The sequence below is a fragment of the Cucurbita pepo genome, chromosome 1 (genome assembly GCF_057944985.1).
Source record: "Cucurbita pepo subsp. pepo isolate OVF chromosome 1, ASM5794498v1, whole genome shotgun sequence".
NCBI classification, from domain to species: Eukaryota; Viridiplantae; Streptophyta; class Magnoliopsida; order Cucurbitales; family Cucurbitaceae; genus Cucurbita; species Cucurbita pepo.
The window spans coordinates 8,250,579-8,269,395 of record NC_141798.1 but is presented as its reverse complement, the minus strand read 5'-3'; the positions used below and the strand labels follow the sequence as shown (position 1 = coordinate 8,269,395).

At 36.9% G+C, this 18,817-nt stretch overlaps 2 protein-coding genes across 5 annotated transcripts; both read right to left on the bottom strand.

Moving 5' to 3' along the window:
* Positions 1 to 817: 817 nt before the first annotated feature.
* Positions 818 to 4,441, bottom strand: LOC111793413 (putative 6-phosphogluconolactonase 1). Of its 3 annotated transcripts, none has more exons than XM_023675291.2 (4): positions 4,312 to 4,441; positions 3,415 to 3,604; positions 3,207 to 3,342; positions 818 to 1,605 (listed from the first exon to the last, which is right to left on the bottom strand). In XM_023675291.2, the coding sequence occupies exons 2-4, from the start codon at positions 3,582 to 3,584 to the stop codon at positions 1,114 to 1,116; spliced, it is 798 nt and encodes a 265-aa protein (XP_023531059.1). In that variant the 5' UTR covers positions 3,585 to 3,604; positions 4,312 to 4,441; the 3' UTR covers positions 818 to 1,113. The 3 variants fall into 3 exon arrangements, with proteins under 3 accessions (XP_023531059.1, XP_023531045.1, XP_023531052.1); XM_023675277.2 differs by lacking the exon at positions 4,312 to 4,441 and adding an exon at positions 4,154 to 4,305; XM_023675284.2 differs by lacking the exon at positions 4,312 to 4,441 and adding an exon at positions 4,001 to 4,142.
* A 5,433-nt stretch (positions 4,442 to 9,874) lies between these two features.
* Positions 9,875 to 18,375, bottom strand: CDC48B (cell division cycle 48B). Of its 2 annotated transcripts, none has more exons than XM_087117089.1 (14): positions 18,115 to 18,375; positions 17,837 to 18,004; positions 17,341 to 17,733; positions 17,204 to 17,248; positions 16,509 to 16,564; positions 16,164 to 16,313; positions 13,621 to 13,728; positions 12,905 to 13,004; positions 12,450 to 12,731; positions 12,204 to 12,373; positions 11,148 to 11,276; positions 10,899 to 10,986; positions 10,696 to 10,773; positions 9,875 to 10,512 (listed from the first exon to the last, which is right to left on the bottom strand). In XM_087117089.1, the coding sequence occupies exons 3-14, from the start codon at positions 17,494 to 17,496 to the stop codon at positions 10,039 to 10,041; spliced, it is 1,836 nt and encodes a 611-aa protein (XP_086973215.1). In that variant the 5' UTR covers positions 17,497 to 17,733; positions 17,837 to 18,004; positions 18,115 to 18,375; the 3' UTR covers positions 9,875 to 10,038. The 2 variants fall into 2 exon arrangements, with proteins under 2 accessions (XP_086973215.1, XP_086973217.1); XM_087117091.1 differs by having other exon boundaries at positions 17,837 to 18,001.
* Between the last annotated feature and the right edge of the window lie 442 nt (positions 18,376 to 18,817).

The following is an 18,817-nucleotide window of genomic DNA, read 5'->3' as shown; positions in this document are numbered from 1 at the left end:
ACATGTTGTTTGGCATGTCGGGCATGTGTATAGATATATTCATGTCTGAGACGGATACTTTACCATAACAAAATATACATACTTCTTAACTAAAATCGTTACAATTTAAGATCCAACTCATAAATGTTTCAAAACTTCAGAAGTAACCACCTTGACGATTACTTTCTTTTATTCAACTTGTTTTTGTGCCGGTAAGAATTTGTTGAAAAGTGTTTCTATACCCCACTTATTTTTCGATTGAATGTTTAAGCAAAGAGAAGTTAGTGGCCATTGTTGACAAGTTTTTTCTATGACTTATTATAAGTCATGACTAACAAGTTTGATAACTCCTACTATCCTTTGACCATAAGAGAAATTATAAAATTATGAATCGAGTATCATCCATTTCAACTCTGCAAACACTAACTTCCAAATCTATGAATGATCTATCCCATTGAAGGTGGGGTCTTCATAGGGTCCCAATATGGCAAAAAAAATTGAAAAACAAAAAAAAAAAAAAAAATGTCAAGCAATCATTGCCTTCCATCTGTATGATCCAAGAAACCAGCCACAGCATTAAATAACTACGAGAGGTCTTATCACAATGGGCCAATGCGTCACCTAAACTTATCCACCACTTAGACTTTAAAAAATTTGCACATTGGACAAGAGAGAACAGAGAGAGAACAGAGGTAGAAGTAGAAGTAGATTGGATTGGACTTTAGAACTTTTGAAATCAGTATTCCAATAATGTCATCCCTCTGTAGCTTAGAAAATGGAATCCAAATGCTCAATTTCTTGAGCTCAGAAACTATATAAGATTTGTATTGAAGAGAGGTGAGAAAGAAAAGAGAAACATTTAATAAATCTGTGAAGGCTGCTTTTTACAAATTTGCAGTGATGCTACAAATACATAGCAGCAACTTTCCTGCAAAACCATCTGCTTTTTTCCACTAACACCACACCTTATTTAGCTCTCTCTGCTTCAAACAAATGAAGAGAACTCAAAATGGAGAATGTAACCCAAAACAAAAACGAAGGGGTGAAATGAAATGAAGAGACAGCATCCACAACTGCTGAATCCATCAACTACATACACACAGAGAGATACACCGTCGTACGAATCGCTTAAGCCTACTCCGAAAATTGGTAATTGTCAAGTTTTGAAGCTGCATACTTATCCAAAAACCATGTCAACTTTCCTTTCCTTGGCTGTATCAACCTTGCAGGTAGGAGCGGGGAGTCGTTTCCTGCATCATCAATGGCCAAATGTACTGTCTCTGCTTTGTTTTCACCTGTCACGACAATGGCCACGTTTGATGCAGAGTTGATCACAGGGAACGTGAAGGTGATTCTCTCTGGAGGAGGTTTTGGAGAATTGGTAATGAAGGCAACCCATTCATCTTTCTCTTCGAGCACCGAGTGATCGGGAAATAATGAGGCAACATGGCCATCAGCACCCATTCCAAGTAGTATGAGGTCAAACTTGGGGCTGTCACTCACATCAGACACACTTACTATGCGGGATTTTACCGACTGTCGAATGACAAACTTGTACTCATCGGCAGCTTCCTCAGCTGACACCGAATCATTGATCGAGTGTACATGGCTCGGAACAATTGGCACCTAGTGATACAAACAGAACAGATCATTAGTATTGCTAAATAGAAGATAGATATGATTATGGTTGACATCACACACAAAGCTATCCGTGCAGACTGGCACAGTCTTGGTTGGAAGGCTGCCATATGGCAAGACCACATAGTTCTACAATAAAACTAACAAATGTTCCCAAGTATATGAAACAAGAACAACAAAATGCCTTCTCCTGGATTCTTCATCTTTATTAGATTAGAGTTCGTGAAATTGTTTACGCTTTCGAAATACTTGTGCAAAAGGTTTCAGCTCAAATCCTTTCAAAAGCTAAGACTAGTGTTAATAGAACATGGTAGGACATGGTACAAAGATGAATTTCCAATGTCAGTTCCTCCCTATTTTTAGTTCGACGAGGGAGTAAATACTCGAATATCTAACCTTTTGCCCATTTCCTACATATGTTTAAGCTAGATGATGTATATATTTGGGACACAATTAGAGGTCACATATATAAGGTAGTTGAAAGTTAGCACTGAAAACCTCAAGAACTCAGAGTGGTAGCTTAACAAAAGTGCAATTTTGAGTTGAAAGACCAAGAAATCCTGTCATAATGACATTATATTATGTCTAAGAGCAACATAGCCATGGGAAATCATGTCTTTCACCAGAGCTCAACTAGTTAAAACATTATATTATCGACCAAAAGGTTGGAGGTTGGAATCCGGGTTGTTGAAACAAAAAGAAACCGACAATTTGACCAATTTGTCCCTAGGTAGAGTCCAAAGGCAACCAAATGACAACAACAAAGATGTTGAGACAGGAAGCTACTCTATGTTGAGTTGAGTTGAATGAAAGTATTCTATATTTTCAAGGAAAAAGCGATGATCCCAGAACAATACAGAACAGATCTATCACTTAATGTATATGACAGATAGAACATCTAAGAGCAACATAGCCATGGGAAAGAAGCTAAGGAATGATTGCTCTGTAGTTTTAGCTCCCCTAAGCTTTCAGATTGACAAATGCATTTGCAAATTCCAGAAGGCCATATCCAAGTAGTAATGAGCTATTTGAACAAAAAGGAATTGAAGATAGAAGTTTAATACTCAAATCTTCTTTCTCCGGACAAACAAATTACTTACGTAGATGAGAGTAAGAAAATCATCATTTGAGTAAGAAGGAAGGTCAGGGAATAGAGTCAAAGGTTCCGAAGTTGTACTAGTTTTCACTTTGATTCTAACTCTTTCATTCTATAAAGGTTTCGGTTCTGGTTCAGTTCAGGAGAGGAGGACGTTGATTGCTTTTCCATGTCTAGTCCCAGTTTCGGTTAAAGACCCAGAGCGGGCTACAAATCTATACCAAGCCTGTTACGCCATAATTCATTGATGTTGATCCCGAAGTTCTTGATCCCGAAGTTCTTCTCTTTGAGTAGTTATCAAATTGATTCAATTAGATTACTATAGCTCATTCATGGTCCTCAAATTAGAATAGGATGTGCTTCATTTTGTGATTCAGGCATTCAGAAGAAACACATAGGGACAACTTTGTGACCCAGAAAAAGAAAAAGACACATTGTCCAAAAGAGAAGGCGCCCACCGTAGGCAAAGCAATAGAGATGCATTAGTACAAACCTTAGAAAGAAGGTTATCCTTAGCAAGCTTATAATTGCTGTCGGCATGGCTTTTTGCAACAACACGTTCATCAGCCCAAAATATATACCACTTGCCCCAGTCCACAGTCTTGTTGTAAGGAGCTTCACACAGCTTCCTGTTATTCATCCACCAAAAATTATAGCAACAGCCTCATTGAAATCAGAGAAGGAAACAAAACCATCCATACCCCATTAAGCTAATGAGTGAACCACCAGACAACGCTATAGAAAACACCCCACGTTCTTTCACCGATGCCTCTGATAATTCAGCAATATAGTCAGCTAAATCAGTACTTAGCTCTTCCAAACTTTCATGGATCCTTAGCTCTCTATCTTTATGATCCCCACATAGAGCCATAATTCACAAAGTTACAACTCCTGCGCAGAAGGAAGAGAAGAAAAATGACTGATTGAACACTAAATTTTACACCATCGGTTGAAATTTGCAGAGAAGATCAATGAAGAACTTCCCCCACTTATAGCTAATGGTCATTGAACTAAAATTCAGGGCATTGCAAAAACTGGCCCGCATGCAGTTGAAGAATCTATAGGTTGCTATGGACTGTGTTAAATATGGAAATTTAAGACGAACAGATCAAGAAACATTCACAAACCATATGACACTATCACATGAACCAACATGCACGAAGCGTTATTTAGACAACTAGATTGTAATTTCATTTATGGGGGCATCGCCCAAGGATCAAGAACAGAAACCCTCGATTTGGGTCGATGTCCGTGAAGCAAATGATGTATTGGAAAACGGACCCATACCCAGATCATAAAAAACCAAAACAAACAACCCCATTACAGAAGAAATACAGATTATTAGAAGAAAAAATGGTGGGATGATGTCTTGAGATTGATGAAACTGCAGGAAATAGCAGAGCGAAACAGAAATAGGGAAAAAGAGATAGAAAAATTTACAGAGACAAGAAGGGGGGAAATGGAAGGGGGGTTGTTGCAGACAGTGACGAAGGTGGAAGATGAGCATCGGCCCGAAATTGATATATAATTACAAGGTAATGTGAGAGAGTAGTGCAAAGGAAAAAGCCTCGCAAGAAGTTTGAGACAGAGGAATTTACCTTGTAGGCTTCCACGTGCAGCCAATGATGGTGACGCAAAAACCCACACAACGCAACACCCCAACTCTTTATTGTTTCTTTTTTTTTTTTTTTTCCTTTTCTTTCTCTTTATCCGTTACAGATAGAAAACTCTCATCCACTTTCTCTGTGTAACAGATGGGGAAAAGATCCCTTTATCCTCCTTGATCAATTGTAAGAACATGTCTTTAATTACCCTAAATTATGTTGGAAACTATTTATCTTTGGGACTCTTAGCTCTTAGATTGAAAATTAGCCAAACATGTGTGTATAAATTCAATGCTGACAAATGTACGAATGGTGGGTGGGTCTGTCTTGCAACAGGACAACAATGGCAGGAAGTAGTGGGATTTAAACTCTTTCTGCCATGTCCATGTATGTGCTTCTCTTCTCTTGTCATTTGCTTTGAAAAATCCTTCCCCTTCCTCTGGAATTGCTTTCTGGTTGTCCCCCCAAACCTAGCAAGCTGGTCACTTTCATGTTTGTTCAAAATATCAAGTTCCTCGGTTAAGATCAGGGGATAATCGATATAGACATCCCCTACAAACATATCTAAATATTGTACTCTTTTCATTACGGATAGATGGTTAGGAACTACGACTGTCCACAATGTTACGATATTGTCTACTTTAAACATAAGCTTTCATAGCTTTGTTTTTAGTTTTTCTAAAAGATCTCGTACTAATGGAGATGTATTTCTTATAAACCCATGATTTAACCCCTTAATTAGCCGATGTGGAAACTTTTCCCAACAATCTTCTCTTCGAACAAAGTATACCATAGAGCCTCTCTTAGAGCATATAGAGCTCTCGAACAGCTTCCCCTTAATCGAGGTTCGACTCTTTCTTTGGAGTCCTCGAACAAAGTACCCATTTTGTTCTACACTTAGTCACTTTTGACTACATCTTTCAAATTCATTACTTCTTTGTTCAACATTTGAGGATTTTATTGACATGACTAAATTAAGAGCTTAGCTCCGATATCACGTTAGAAACTATTACTTTTTACAATAGGATGATATTGTCAATGAAGATATATTCCCAACCATGATCATATATATCATCAACAATCATCATTTGTGTTAAAGTGAGCAGAATGATTGAGGAGCCTAAGATAAAGCTAAAAATGGAGTTCAATTTTGTGTTCTTTTTAGAAGCAAAGTTGTGCTAAAATTAGATGTTATTATGGCAAGTAGTTCATAGCATTTCAACATTTGAAGTTATTCCTAAACTTTATGTCAAGTTTCACAGTGTTAGCACTGAAGAAATGTTGTGAGCCATCATTTTCTGTAGCTTCTCCCATCTTCTTCCTCCATTCCCCATTCTCCACCACCGAATACAGAGGAAATTGGCATCTGTTGGTGTCAAAATCAAGAACAGTGGGAAAGAGATTCCTTGTCAAGCAGCCATCATTACCAATATGAATTCACTGCTTAATATTGCTTTCCTGTTCTCATTAGTAAAACCACAATGATTAAGACATATTTAATTATACAAATCTTCATATCTTAAACACAAATTATAAAGCTTAATTAAAGGCTGCTTACACTCTATCATCCATCTAAATTCAAACAAGTACATTAAGGAAGCTAAGTGTCACGGTCATGCTCGTCCAAGGCGTGTTGCCCATGACCGCATGCCCATGACAAGGCAAACCCTGTATGTCTTTTCATGTTCTAGTGTTTTACTTTTGTATTTCTAGGGAGTATGACGTTTCAGAAAAATCATGTATAGGCCCGTTAGATACGAAATGTCTGGGATATGACTAGTTGTCAACTTCTCCCCACCCAAGGTTATATACCGTGAGCCGTTGTTGTCACTCTCTTACTTACTTATATAACGTCTCTTTCAAAAATCTCTCTCTACCCTCATTTTCTAAAACCTTCTTTTAAATCGAGGCCAGAGGCTCGAGCAAATGTCACTTGGCTGTAAACGTCGCAAGTCCGCTTCTTCCAAGAGTACGATTGTGACACTACCTCTTAACTGCCCAACTACCCTTTGAATTTGGGTGCCAAATTCTTTGTTTCTTTATTATTCATCCCTCTCCAATTATTTTGTACATTGGCTGATTTAAAGCATCAGCTGTGGACATAATTGATTAGTTAATTAACTAATCATATGCTTCTTTCCATAAACTCAATTATTGAAGAGAATCTTTTTTTTTTTTGTCATTTTTCCTTTAATTATAATTTAATTACTAAGCTTCACATTCTCCAATGCAATGCTTAATTAAATACAAAAGATATAAGATATCTTAAACCCTAAATGAAATCACCTTGGTTGAAATTATTAATTAATTAATTTTAAACCAATGTTTTTTATTTTTATTTTTTACAAATGCGTGCAAGTTTGTGTAATGCGGTCACCAATGTTGTTTGGTTTTTATGTTTCCATAAGTTAATGATGATTTAAAATGTTTATAATGAATAATAATCAAACGTGGAAGAAGGTAATTGGATGCTAATCTCCACTAATTGGTCAAATCAAGAATGCCCAATTTAATCCAATCCTATGCTCCATAGTTGGTTGAAGTATAATGACAATCCACACACCACCATTTTCTTTTTCTTTTTTTTAACAACAAAATGTATGGAACACATTATTAAACGCTAAACCCAAAACAAACAATATCTGTTAATGGTGGTGTGATGTCCCACATTAGTTGGGGAGAAAAACAAAACACCATTTATAGAGATGTGGAAACCTTCTCCTAGTAGACGCGTTTTTAAAGTCTTAAGAAGAAACCCGAAAGGGAAAGCTCAAAGATGCTGCTATCGGTGGATCTAAGTTGTTACAGGTGGACTTCAGCTATTATAAATGGAGTCAGAGCTAGGCACCAATCGGTGTGTTAGCAAGGATGTTAGGGCCCCCAAATGAGAGTGGAACGAAACGCATTTTAAAATTGTAAGGCTGATAAGGATAAGTAACAGGTCAAAACAAGCACCTTTGACCGTACACACATGAATTCTCTTGTTCTATGTTTTTTGTTAGGTTCACCAAGAAGTAAAAGAAGAAGAGAAAACAGAAATGAGTGGTGGAGATAGAGGAAGTATTTTTACCTCAAAAAAGCATTCCATACTTGGCAAGATATTTCCATCTCAAGATCAGATATTTCCATCTCAAGATCAGATATTTCCATCTCAAGATCAGATATTTCCATCTCAAGATCAGATATTTCCATCTCAAGATCTTGTTCCTGCAACTATAAGAAAACATGGCAAGTATAAGCCCCAATGGAAATTATTCAACAGCTCGTTGTTTTCTTCTGAAGTCAGGCAACCCTTTTTTTAACTGAGGAGAGTGCACAATGTAAACAAGTGTAGGTAGGTACACATGAAAGGGACCTGTTCATGCAGAAACCAGAATAACAACAATTCCCAAGCTGAATGGGGCTGGAATTGGATTGGATTGCCTAATTGGGTTTTTGTCAGTTAGTGAAAAAAGATATGTCCAAAGCACATGATGCAACATCAACTTCTTTCTTTCTAACAAATAATGTAACCATTCGGTGGTCCACTTATCCATAATGAGCTATCCATCTCAAGGGGGGCCTGCCCAACATTGGCAACATGGACACCTCCTTTTGATTGACGTAAGTATCTTGGCTCTACCTTGTTTGAATGTACCCTGTTATCACAGAAAAAATTTAGAGATTTCAATTCTTAATACATATATCCATGTCACAGATGTGTGAAAAACAATATCATAGATAGATTATATGATGATGACACTTTATTTATTTGTAATCATCAAATATTGAAATATAAGGTACTGCTAAAACTTCAATAATTTGTGGTACTTGGCTATAAACAAACAAAAGAGATGAGATGAGATGAGATGGAATTGAGACAAAAATTTAGAAAGAGGAATTCGAGATCAACCGCTAACACCCACAAAAAAACTTTACTGCTGACGGAGACAAAGCACAGGACTGTGTGGTCAATATTTCACTAGCCAAAAGCAACTTAAACCATTCGGTGTATAAGTTTGAATGCCAACCGCTAGATATTGTCCACTTTGACCCATTATGTATTGTAGAACATTCGGTGTATAAGTTTGAATGCCAACCGCTAGATATTGTCCACTTTGACCCATTATGTATTGTAGAACGCCTTTGTTAGGAAGAGATTTCCACACACTTATCAGGAATGATTTGTTCCCTTCTCCAACCGATTTGGGATCTCACAACCCACCCCCTTGTTGGCCAATCTACTCACTGGCACACCGCCCGGTGTCGGGCTTTGATACCATTTGTAACAGCCCAAGCCCACCGCTAACAAATATTGTCCGTTTTGGCCCATTATGTATCATCGTCAGCCTTCCGGTTTCAAAACGCGTCTACTAGGGAGAAGTTTCCACACCCTTATAAGTAATGTTTCGTTCCCCTCTCCAACCAATGTAGGCCGTGAAAATGAATTAGATCAAGGGACAAGACAACTTTGAAGATCAATACAGTTACAAGGGACGCAGGTTGTCGCGGTTGCCCACGATTTCTCTAAATCGCTTGATCAGATTATGCCTAACAAAGTCATCGACTACCATGACTAATTTAATTTAACTAGGGAGGATGGTATGAAGAGAGTATGTTGTGGCTCTTGTCAAAACAAACTAAATGACGATCCTCAAATGATGCCTATCTAACTAAGCGATGACTAGTATAGAAGAATGTCATACATGATGCGACCAAAGAGAACGGTGCATCATCCAATACATTATATAATGTGTGCATTGAAGAGGAAACAAAGCGCAAGTAAATATATGAGCAACAAAGAGACATAAGCGTCACATATAGGCTTGTTAAAGAGTCGGGTAGTGCCTAGGCTTTAATCTCGAAAGTCGAGATTTTGAAGGAAATTAGGACATGTGATTCTGAAGTCAAGTCTGTCCATATGAAATATGAAAACTCACCGATTTTGGTGTCAATCGAACATCAGACGGATGCTCCACGAGACTATATGTCCATTCGCCAACACTATGTCTACACCCGTTGATTTGAAAATGCCTCAAAATGTACCTTATGGGAGGCATGATGTTAGCTCTCCACCACTCTTGGGCCGCGAGCTACCTTATGGCACATACGTGTATCACAGTGTGGACGAGCGTCTCAGGCGTCTTCCATTAAAATAGATTTTTCAATGATAGTATCAGACAACACAAGTGTGCCGATATTGCACCCCAGCCCGTTTGTCGGAAGTTGGATTACACACCCACTATCTAGAACGAATGTCGTAAAAGCTTTAGCATAGATACGGGAGAGTCCAATGCCTAGTGAGAACCTGGTTGGATGGATGGATGCTTGGAATGTCCTGATGAGATGATCAACACATGGATCCATTCCCAACGAATGTGTCTAAGCAAGCCAAGATGGTCAAACTGTCCCGAGATATGGGATGACATCATGATGAATAGATCATGTTGTTGAAAACCGAGATGACAATGAGATGCAACGTTCTTACCAGAGACCTTGAAACTTTTTTTTTAATTTTTTTATTGAAGCTAATAAGTTTACAAAGATTTACACATGTTCTTAGATAAATGAGCGAAAATTGAAACAAATGGTAGAAATTGCAATATATATATTTAAGTTTAAGGTCTAATTTGATAAAAGGAATCTATAATGGATTCACATCTTTACATTTCTCTAAGCTTTTGTCCAAAAATGTAATCACCCTAACAAAACCACTCAAAATGTGTATACCTATCCTTAATCCTAGGTAGTCTTCAATTCTTGTTCAACTTTATATTTCTCAGAGAGAAAGAACTTGGCAAGAACAACAAAGAAACAGCCAATCAAACCAAGTTTAACCAAAGAGACGGGGCTAAACACACTTCTTTTAGCGTTGATCCTATTATTGACACTTAAATTGGAATGTTGTGAAGGCATACCAGAACGGGTCTTCATAAAAGTCGAGTAGATGTCAATATCCGCCGAGGTTAAAGCTGGCTTCAAAGAATCCTTCACCGTCTGGAAATGACGATCACACACAACACTAGCAGTTATGTCTTCTCTTAAAGCTACAATTCCAGCTTCCCTACACAGGCCTTCGAGTTCGGCCCCAGTGAAGAGCTCTGTATCCTCTGCTATTTTTTTAAGGTTGACGTCATTTCCTATTTTCATTGGACGAGTATGAACTTGAAGTATCTCGTATCGAGCTTCGAAATCCGGTGGAGGTACGTAGAGCACCTACGAGTTCATTGGATATAGAATATCAATAGGACTAGCCAGGATTGATAATATACATGAGATGTAAAATCAGAGAAGGGGTGTTCGGATGAAACAAAGCAACCTTCACTGTCATGCCATGGAAGAAATACTTGTAAATACATATGAAAATAAGAACAAAAGATGAGAAAATTGAGGTCTCACCAAGTCGAAGCGTCCTGGTCGCATAAGCGCAGCATCGATGGCATGAGGACGGTTTGTAGCAGCTAGAACTAGTATTCCCTGAGCAATTGAAATTCAACTCAAACAAGGAAAAAACCAAAAGAAAAATGGAAAAAGAAGATGCACCTCCCCTCTAATCTCAAGTGCCAAATAATACAAAGGGTGGTCATGGATATCAGACTCACTTTTGCTTCTTCAAGACCATCCATCTCAGTTAACAACGTAGATAGAAGCCTCTCTCCCACGGTGACATTGCCGCTTGAACTCCCACCCCTAGTATTGGAGTAATACAATACAATTTATCGCATGAAATAATGCAAGAATTAAGGTTAGTAGGAACAGGATTAAAAAAATATATCACGGCTTTTATCTTTATCTTGAATCACTTACGCCTAGCCACAAAAACTTGGAAATTCATCATGCCAACCACTAACCTTTTGGCAGCAACAACATCGGCCTCATCAAAAAATATAATGCTTGGTGCAGAAAGACGAGCTCTTCTAAAAGTGTTACGCAGGAGAGCCTCTCCCTCACCAACATACATAGAGTACATTTCTGCACCACTGATCAAGAGTAAATGATCTCAAGACATGCAGAAAAATTAAGTACTACTACTACAACTAAAAATTTCATATAAACACAGAAGGTAGAGGGAATAAAAAAGGAACTTGTTAAAAATCCAAGACAAGCTCTTTAAGTGAGCAGTTCAATAAAAAAAAAAAAAAAAAAAAAAAAACAAATTTAATGGTTTGCTTGCAGTTCGAACTGCAAGAGGGAAACATGTGGCGGATATTTAATTCTCACATCTGAATTCAGAAGCATTAACATAACACCAGAGCTGTTTGCCTGTCTATCAAAGAATAAAATCACGAGTTGGCTAATAAATCTCGAAGAGTCCAGGTCTAATTAATCACAGAGACATGAGTACATCATCCTATTCGAACAAAATACTTGAGGAAATTATTGGGTGGATTCAAGTCAAAATATATCTATTAGCCAGGCAATGACTTGGGCACTTCACCGATGCCTTTGATGGGAAATTCTTTTGAAAATTGGTGTTCTTCTCTGCGGTCACATGTCCTTAACAAATTTAAGAATTTCAAGTCGGTCTATCCGACTATTTGGTCGAAGTTTGTCCATTTAAGATCATTGGTTTTAGTTTTCCATTTTCACAAACCAAGGATACTGGTAGAGTCATTCTGGCCAAGAATGGACAAAGCCAACCCAACGTGTAGCCAGTTGAAACATCCCTACCCTACGTGTACTGTATTTGTTTTATGTCTCGTCCATGTTCATGCTTCTTCAATTGCGATAATGAGACAAAGACAACATTGCTTACAAGGTCACTGTCACTCAACATTTAGAATTCTACACTTTTTGTGCCTTTTTCTCAACTATGGTATCATACTATTATTAGAACACACATAAAGGACATGAAGAGCTTTCCGATGAGAACCTGGAGGCCTATTTGCAGAATCTGGGGAAAATACCTAAGTGAAAAAAAGGACGCTTGAGCAGCATTTGCAGCTGCTTTAGCAAGGGTTGTTTTTGAGCAACCTGGAGGCCCGTACAAAAGAACCCCCCGTGCAGGAGATATACCCAACTTTGAGAAAGAAGCAGCGTGTTTGATGGGCCATTCAACCGACTGCTGTAGTTTTTTCTGCTTACAATAAATAAGAAGTTGTAATTAATGTGCCATGAAAATAAGCAAGAAAAAAAAATCATGTCATACATACTTTTAAATCTTTAAGTCCTCCAATATCATCCCAAGTCACATTCGGAACTTCAACAGTGATGCCTCTAGTCATACTTGGGCCAACAATAGATCTTGCATGCTTCCAGTCTTCTGTTGTCAGACTGAGAATCTCATTCTCATTTGTACCTGAGCACCTTTGCAATGCAGCCATTGCAGCCTCACGACACAGAGCCTCCAAGTCAGCTCCAACGAACCCATTACAAGATGCAGCTATTGCTAGTAAATCCACTTTTGGATCCAATTGAACCTTCCTTGTGTATAGCTGAACACGGTTTTAGTAAAAGCCATTACAACCACTAATTATTTTCCATCAAGGAATAATAGTTTCATTTAAGACTAGTAGCATAAAAAATACACTAGACCAAAATGGTGATATCTCAGAGTTTTAACTGAATAAATGACCTTAAAAATGGGCATAGCCAAGATATAACTTACCCTAAGAATTTGATATCGTTCATTCTCAGTTGGGGCTGTTACTTCTATTTCAGCATCAAAACGCCCTGATCTTCTAAGTGCTGGATCGATGGCATCCACTCTTTAACAAAAAAGGCAATGTCAATTATTTTAAACAGCAAGAAAAAGAACTGACAAATAAAATGAAAAAAGAAGAGAGAAAGATTAGCCGGTAAGGCTTCAATTATTTTTCTGCTAAATAATCGATTGAAAAAACCAACAGTGCTGTTAAAATACTTCACCTATGTGATATAACGAGACAGAATGAATTTGGGGGGGGGGAGAGAAAGCTTAAGCATACTATCTCGACAGCTTTACAGCGTACAAGACAAAGAAAAAACACCCAGAATTTTTTGTGCATATTTCAATCAATATAATACCATTTTTGCTCTCACCAGTGCAAAGGTCAGAAATATAAATACAATAGCTTCAATGAATTAACTATTCTAGGTTTTCAGTTATATATAGCACCCCATATGTCTAAGTATTGCAAACTCCAATGATACGTGTACAAGTTCTTAAAATTTAAAAAGAAAATATAATAGGGAACAAAAATTTAAGCTAAGACTATTTCAACAATTATAGATTTTCTAGTTAAACAATAGAAGATAACCTGATAGTTGGTGCAACTACGAGAACTTGAAGTTCAGACTATTTTAACAATTATAGAATTTTCTAGGTAAACAATGGAAGATAACCTGTTAGTTGATGCAACAATAACGACTTGTGGTCTACCAGATGCTGATTGCTTATTGGAGTCCATCAGAATAGAAAGTTGAGTGGTTATACGAACATTTTGCTCTCTCCTGAAAAATTGAACATAACAGAAAAAAGTAATCAACAAGCACTTCCCCCTACTCGATGTGTAGATAGTAAGCAATAATAGCTTTTATATTATCCACTCTTGAAACCGTTTTCGCATAAAAGATAAAAGAAAATAAATTGATAATCTATGTATAGCATGATAGTCGAGAAGATAAGGCATCCTACAAACTAGGTAAAAGTTACCGTTGGAACTCATTCTATAGTACAAACTAGGAGGAGGGGAAAAAGAAGAAAGAAAAACTACGCTCCATTAAAGAATAAACGTTCCTTTGGTCTCTTTGTCTTGGATGCGGTGCAGCTTATGGTGTTTTAAAAGAAGGATGTTCAACAGGTCCTTATCCCCAATTGATGTTCATCGTCCAAGAGAATTAGAGGATCAACATTTCACATCATCCCACGTTGCTCTTTCACTCTAAAGCAATGGAAAAAACTTTTGACCTCCTCAACTTACATATCGCATTTCTTGATGGTGTGGAAGCACCTTTAGTCATGTATTTAGATGGATGCTCATTCAAGAAGTAAGACAAAGTACTTTGGAGGAATGCAATTTGCTTAGTTTTGGGAGCTGAGGTAGGAAAGAAAAGGAAGACACGTTCATGATACTTGAGGACTCTAGGATGCATTTATTGGACCTCGTAATGTTTTGGGTTCTTCCAGCAATTTGCTTTCTTATTCTACACTGTAATTACTCAATTTCTATTATAGGTACCAATTGGAGAGGCTTTTGGTGAATCTGGGTACAGTCTAATGAGAATGCTTATAACCCCGCTCCTTTTCTTTGAAATTCTGTTTGATATGAAATAAGATGTCTTAATCATGCCATGGATGATTTAGATTTAAGAAGGTTTCATTGTATTTTTTAAGTTTTAGAGAACTATCTTTAAATTATATGTTACAATAAAAGTTACAACCTTTCAATTAACCATAGGTTATTATAAGATTTATTTTCAAGGCTATAAAATAGTCATTCATGTTATTGCTTTATCATCACATTTTGGAATTGAAAAAAATAGAGTTTCTATTTTAGGTTTGTTGAGAGCTAAACTTTTACTTTACAAATTCTTGTGTTTAGAACTTGCATGCTAGAGTCATTCAAGTGGTATTGATCAAACCTCTTGTGGAGTGATCTGAATCACGAGTGTAGAAACAAGTTTTCTTTACTTTTGATATTGATCATCAATGTGATTCGTTTCAAAATTTTTCCTTGGGTTGATTTTATATCATTTGGTATCAAAGTTTTCCCTTGAGTTGATTTCTTATCATTTGGTATCAGAGTTTTCTTTTAGGTTGATTCCTTATCAAATGATATGGAATCAACCTAAGAGAAAGTTTTGGAACGGATTACCTTGATGATAAAGATTAAGAGTAAAAAAAAACTTGTTTCTAAACTCGTGATTCGAATCACTCCACTAGAAGTTTGATCAATATCATCTGAATGACTCTAGCATACAAGTTCTAAACACAAAAATTTGCAAAGTAAAAGTTTAGCTCTCAACAAAAGCTAAAATTGAAACTCTGTTCTTTTCAATTCCAAAATGTGATGCTAAATCAATAACATGAATGTGATTTATAGCCTTGAAAATAAACCTTATAATAACATATGGTTAATTGAAAGGTTGTGGCCATCACCGACTAAATGTAACTTATAATTTGAAGACAATTATCTAAAACTTAAAAAATACAATAAAACCTTTTTAAATCTAAATAATCCATGGAATGATTAAGACACCATAAAACCTTCCTAAATCTAAATCATCCATGGAATGAAGACAACTTATTCCATATCATAGTTTCTTATCTCAGTATATATATAGATATATAAGAGTTTCAGAATTCAAAGGATGAGATATACACCTACAAAAGTAATGCTTTCAGGCAACTTACATCCGAATGGTTTCGTTGTCACTTACACTCAACTTCTATTTATGCACACCAGTCCCTAAATTATCCTTACTTATCTTTTCTTCAAGAACAGATAGCAACAACAAAACTGCTTATAGAATTCAGGCTAAATTACAAAAAGTACCCCTGAACTTTGCCCCTTAGTTTCAAAAATACCCCTATTATTTCAAAAGTTGTAACATTACCTTTACTTTTCATAAATGTTTTAATACTAAGTAGAAATCTGTTATGATTTTGAATAGAAATTTAGACTTGGAGCAGGTGTGGTGGTGACATGGAATAGGGTGACAGTGTTCTAGTCCTAATGTTTGTCCAATAATCTAATAGACTTCTACCTTCATGGTAGTTTTGAAACATTTACAGGAGATCATTGCAACTTTTGAAAGAACAAGGGTACTTTTTAAACAAAGGGAAAAGTTCAGGGGTATTCTTATAATTTAGCCTAGGTTTTATTCTACTAAGAGAAAGCATAACTTTGTTTCAGAGTTACAATAACGTTATCAGTTTTCATTACCTAGAATCCCGACGTGGACAAAGTGCATCAATTTCATCTATAAAGATAACTGATGGCTTCCCTGATATTGCATGAGATGATGCCTTGGAGAAAGCCTCGCGCAGAACTTTTTCGCTTTCTCCAGCATGTGCTCTGTGAACTGAATGGGGACTGCATAATGCATTGAAAATGATACCGCGGTGACCAAAAAAAGTTTAGGGGGAAAGATACTGCAAACTGTAATACCAGAATTTAACAAATTTAATAATTAAAAGAAAACATTTAATAATCATGAATTTGATTTTCCTTCGATTACTTTGATGCTTCCCTATCCTACAAATTAATAAAGTTAAAAAGCAGCAGAACCTGATAGTGGTTAAATGAGCACCGCATTCCTGAACAATTGCACGTACTAAGCTCGTCTGACAATGAAGAAAAGTTTGTTCCTCAAGCTTAAAACTTATGTATAAAAAATGAACACTTCGAAAACACATGGGATGTTTACATAACAATAATAATAATAAATAAAATTTAAAAGAACCGCCTCACTTTCACCTACTATAAAAGGAATATATCTGGAACAGAATCCAAAACTAATATTTGGCCTACAGCCGAGTCCAGAGATCTCTTGGAGGGAAAATAGGGAGCTAATAGTTTGGTTTCATAGAACCAGAATAAAGAAAGAAAAACGTCATTTTGTTGCTCTGGTAGCTTTAACAGACTGAAAGAAGCTGATATGCAATTGAAAACCTATTCTCTAAACATTTTCAGTTCCCATCAACGTTCAGTAAAGAAAGTAACGTTTATATACAATATGACAAGGAACTTGGAATAGCTTTACACATAAACCAGTCACTAAGGGAAAGTTTTCCAAAATGGATTCAAAATTTTCAAACCAAAATGCTAATAGACGTGAAGATTATTTGGGGGTATGGGATATGAACCTCGAATTGTAGGAAGTTCTAAATGTTATTGAGGAGAGAATATCCAATTAATTTTCAGAACCAAAAAAGATAGTTGCATAACAAAACAACGTACAGCAAGTTTAGATTGAATGTTACCTTGCCAGTGCCAGGGGGTCCGTATAGAAGCAATCCTCGAGGCCACTGTTAAGCATCATGGTAAAATTTACGATTAAACTAACCAGAAATCGAGTTAATGGAGAAATAATGAAAGACATAGAAAGAAATTGTCTTACTCTTAGACCAATTTTTTGAGCTTCCTGGGAGAATAGTAGTGGGAAAATGATCAGTTCTCTCAGTGCTTTAAGGGCATCGGAGTTTCCAGCAATCTCTTCCTCAGCTCTCCACTGGTGTTCGCTACGATTACCACTCCTACAGCTCTGATCCTCCATGTAAAAGCACTAAGAATTAATCTCTAAATCCGTATTCGAACTCGGAAGTGAAATTCTTCTCAGAACCAAAACGAAAAGAGCAAAACAGCCAACTACACGTTTAAACTGGATTCTATTCCAGCGCGATCATTTGCCGTTTCTTCATTCCATTGCCGTTCCCCCAGTTCCACATGCTGCCGAAAATTTCCTTCACACAGAGCCAGCACTGCTGCGCGCTTCTGTATTCCTTCTGTTTTTCTACGGAAGCAAGTGGATTATAAGCGAGTAATAATCTACCAAACTATCTAAATTTCATGTTAACCAAACAGACAAGATTCAGGAGATAAAAGAATTAGAGTACCTTCAGATTTTTGGAAGGAAGAGAGGGTGGATGTGCTGCAATGTTAAGGAAAGATGGTGAGAGTGAGCAGAAGGAATTTAATATTGAGAGAGTTGCTTCCGTCGGGGGTGCTGTATAAGGTTCGACGGCTAGCTGCCAGCTGAAGTTCCCGCCAACGGGGCCCAGCTGCTGGGGAGCAAAACGAAGAAAAAAGTTCCAGAAAATGAAAAATAATAGTAAGAAGAAGAAGAATAAGACGTAAAAGAGGGAGAAGGAGCTGCGGAAGACAGAATGTGCACCTTAGCGACGAGCAGGAGAATGCTGTGGGCAGGCGCACCGGCGCGGTTGCAGCAGAGAGGGAGATAGGGAGAGAAGGAAGAAACGGGCTTAGGAGGGCGTGCCGGCGAGGGTTCGGGTTGTAGAAGGGAGGGAGATATGGAGAAGAAGGAAAAGGGGAAAACAAAATGGTGCAGATTGCAGTGTGGCCGGCGGCCCGGCAATGGGAACGGAGGGAGGGAGGGAGGGAGAAGGAAGGGTAGGAAGGAGGGTGGGATTTAGGGTCTTGTTTTATTCTTTTTCTTAAATTTTTGAAGAGTCACTATTTTGGTATCTAAATTTTTAAAACAAAATTTTTTGTTAAATCTTCGTCAAATTTGATTTTTTTTTTTAATTTAATTACAATGTTGAATGTAAATTTATAGATTTAAAAAATGTATAAATTTTAATATTAATCTAATGAAAAATGAAAAAAAATAATTATTTTTTTTTAGCTTATATAAATATTTAAAAACCTCTCTTAAAATTTGTAAAGCGTAAAAATTTATTAATATAAAGATGTTTTCTTATTTAATTATTGTCTTAAATATATTCGTAAATATAAAGACAATGTGAGATCTCACATCAGCTGGAGAGGGAAACAAAACATTCTTTAAAAGCGTGTGAAAACCTCTCCCTAACAAACATTTTAAAACCTTGAAAGAAAACTCGAAAGAAAAAATCCAA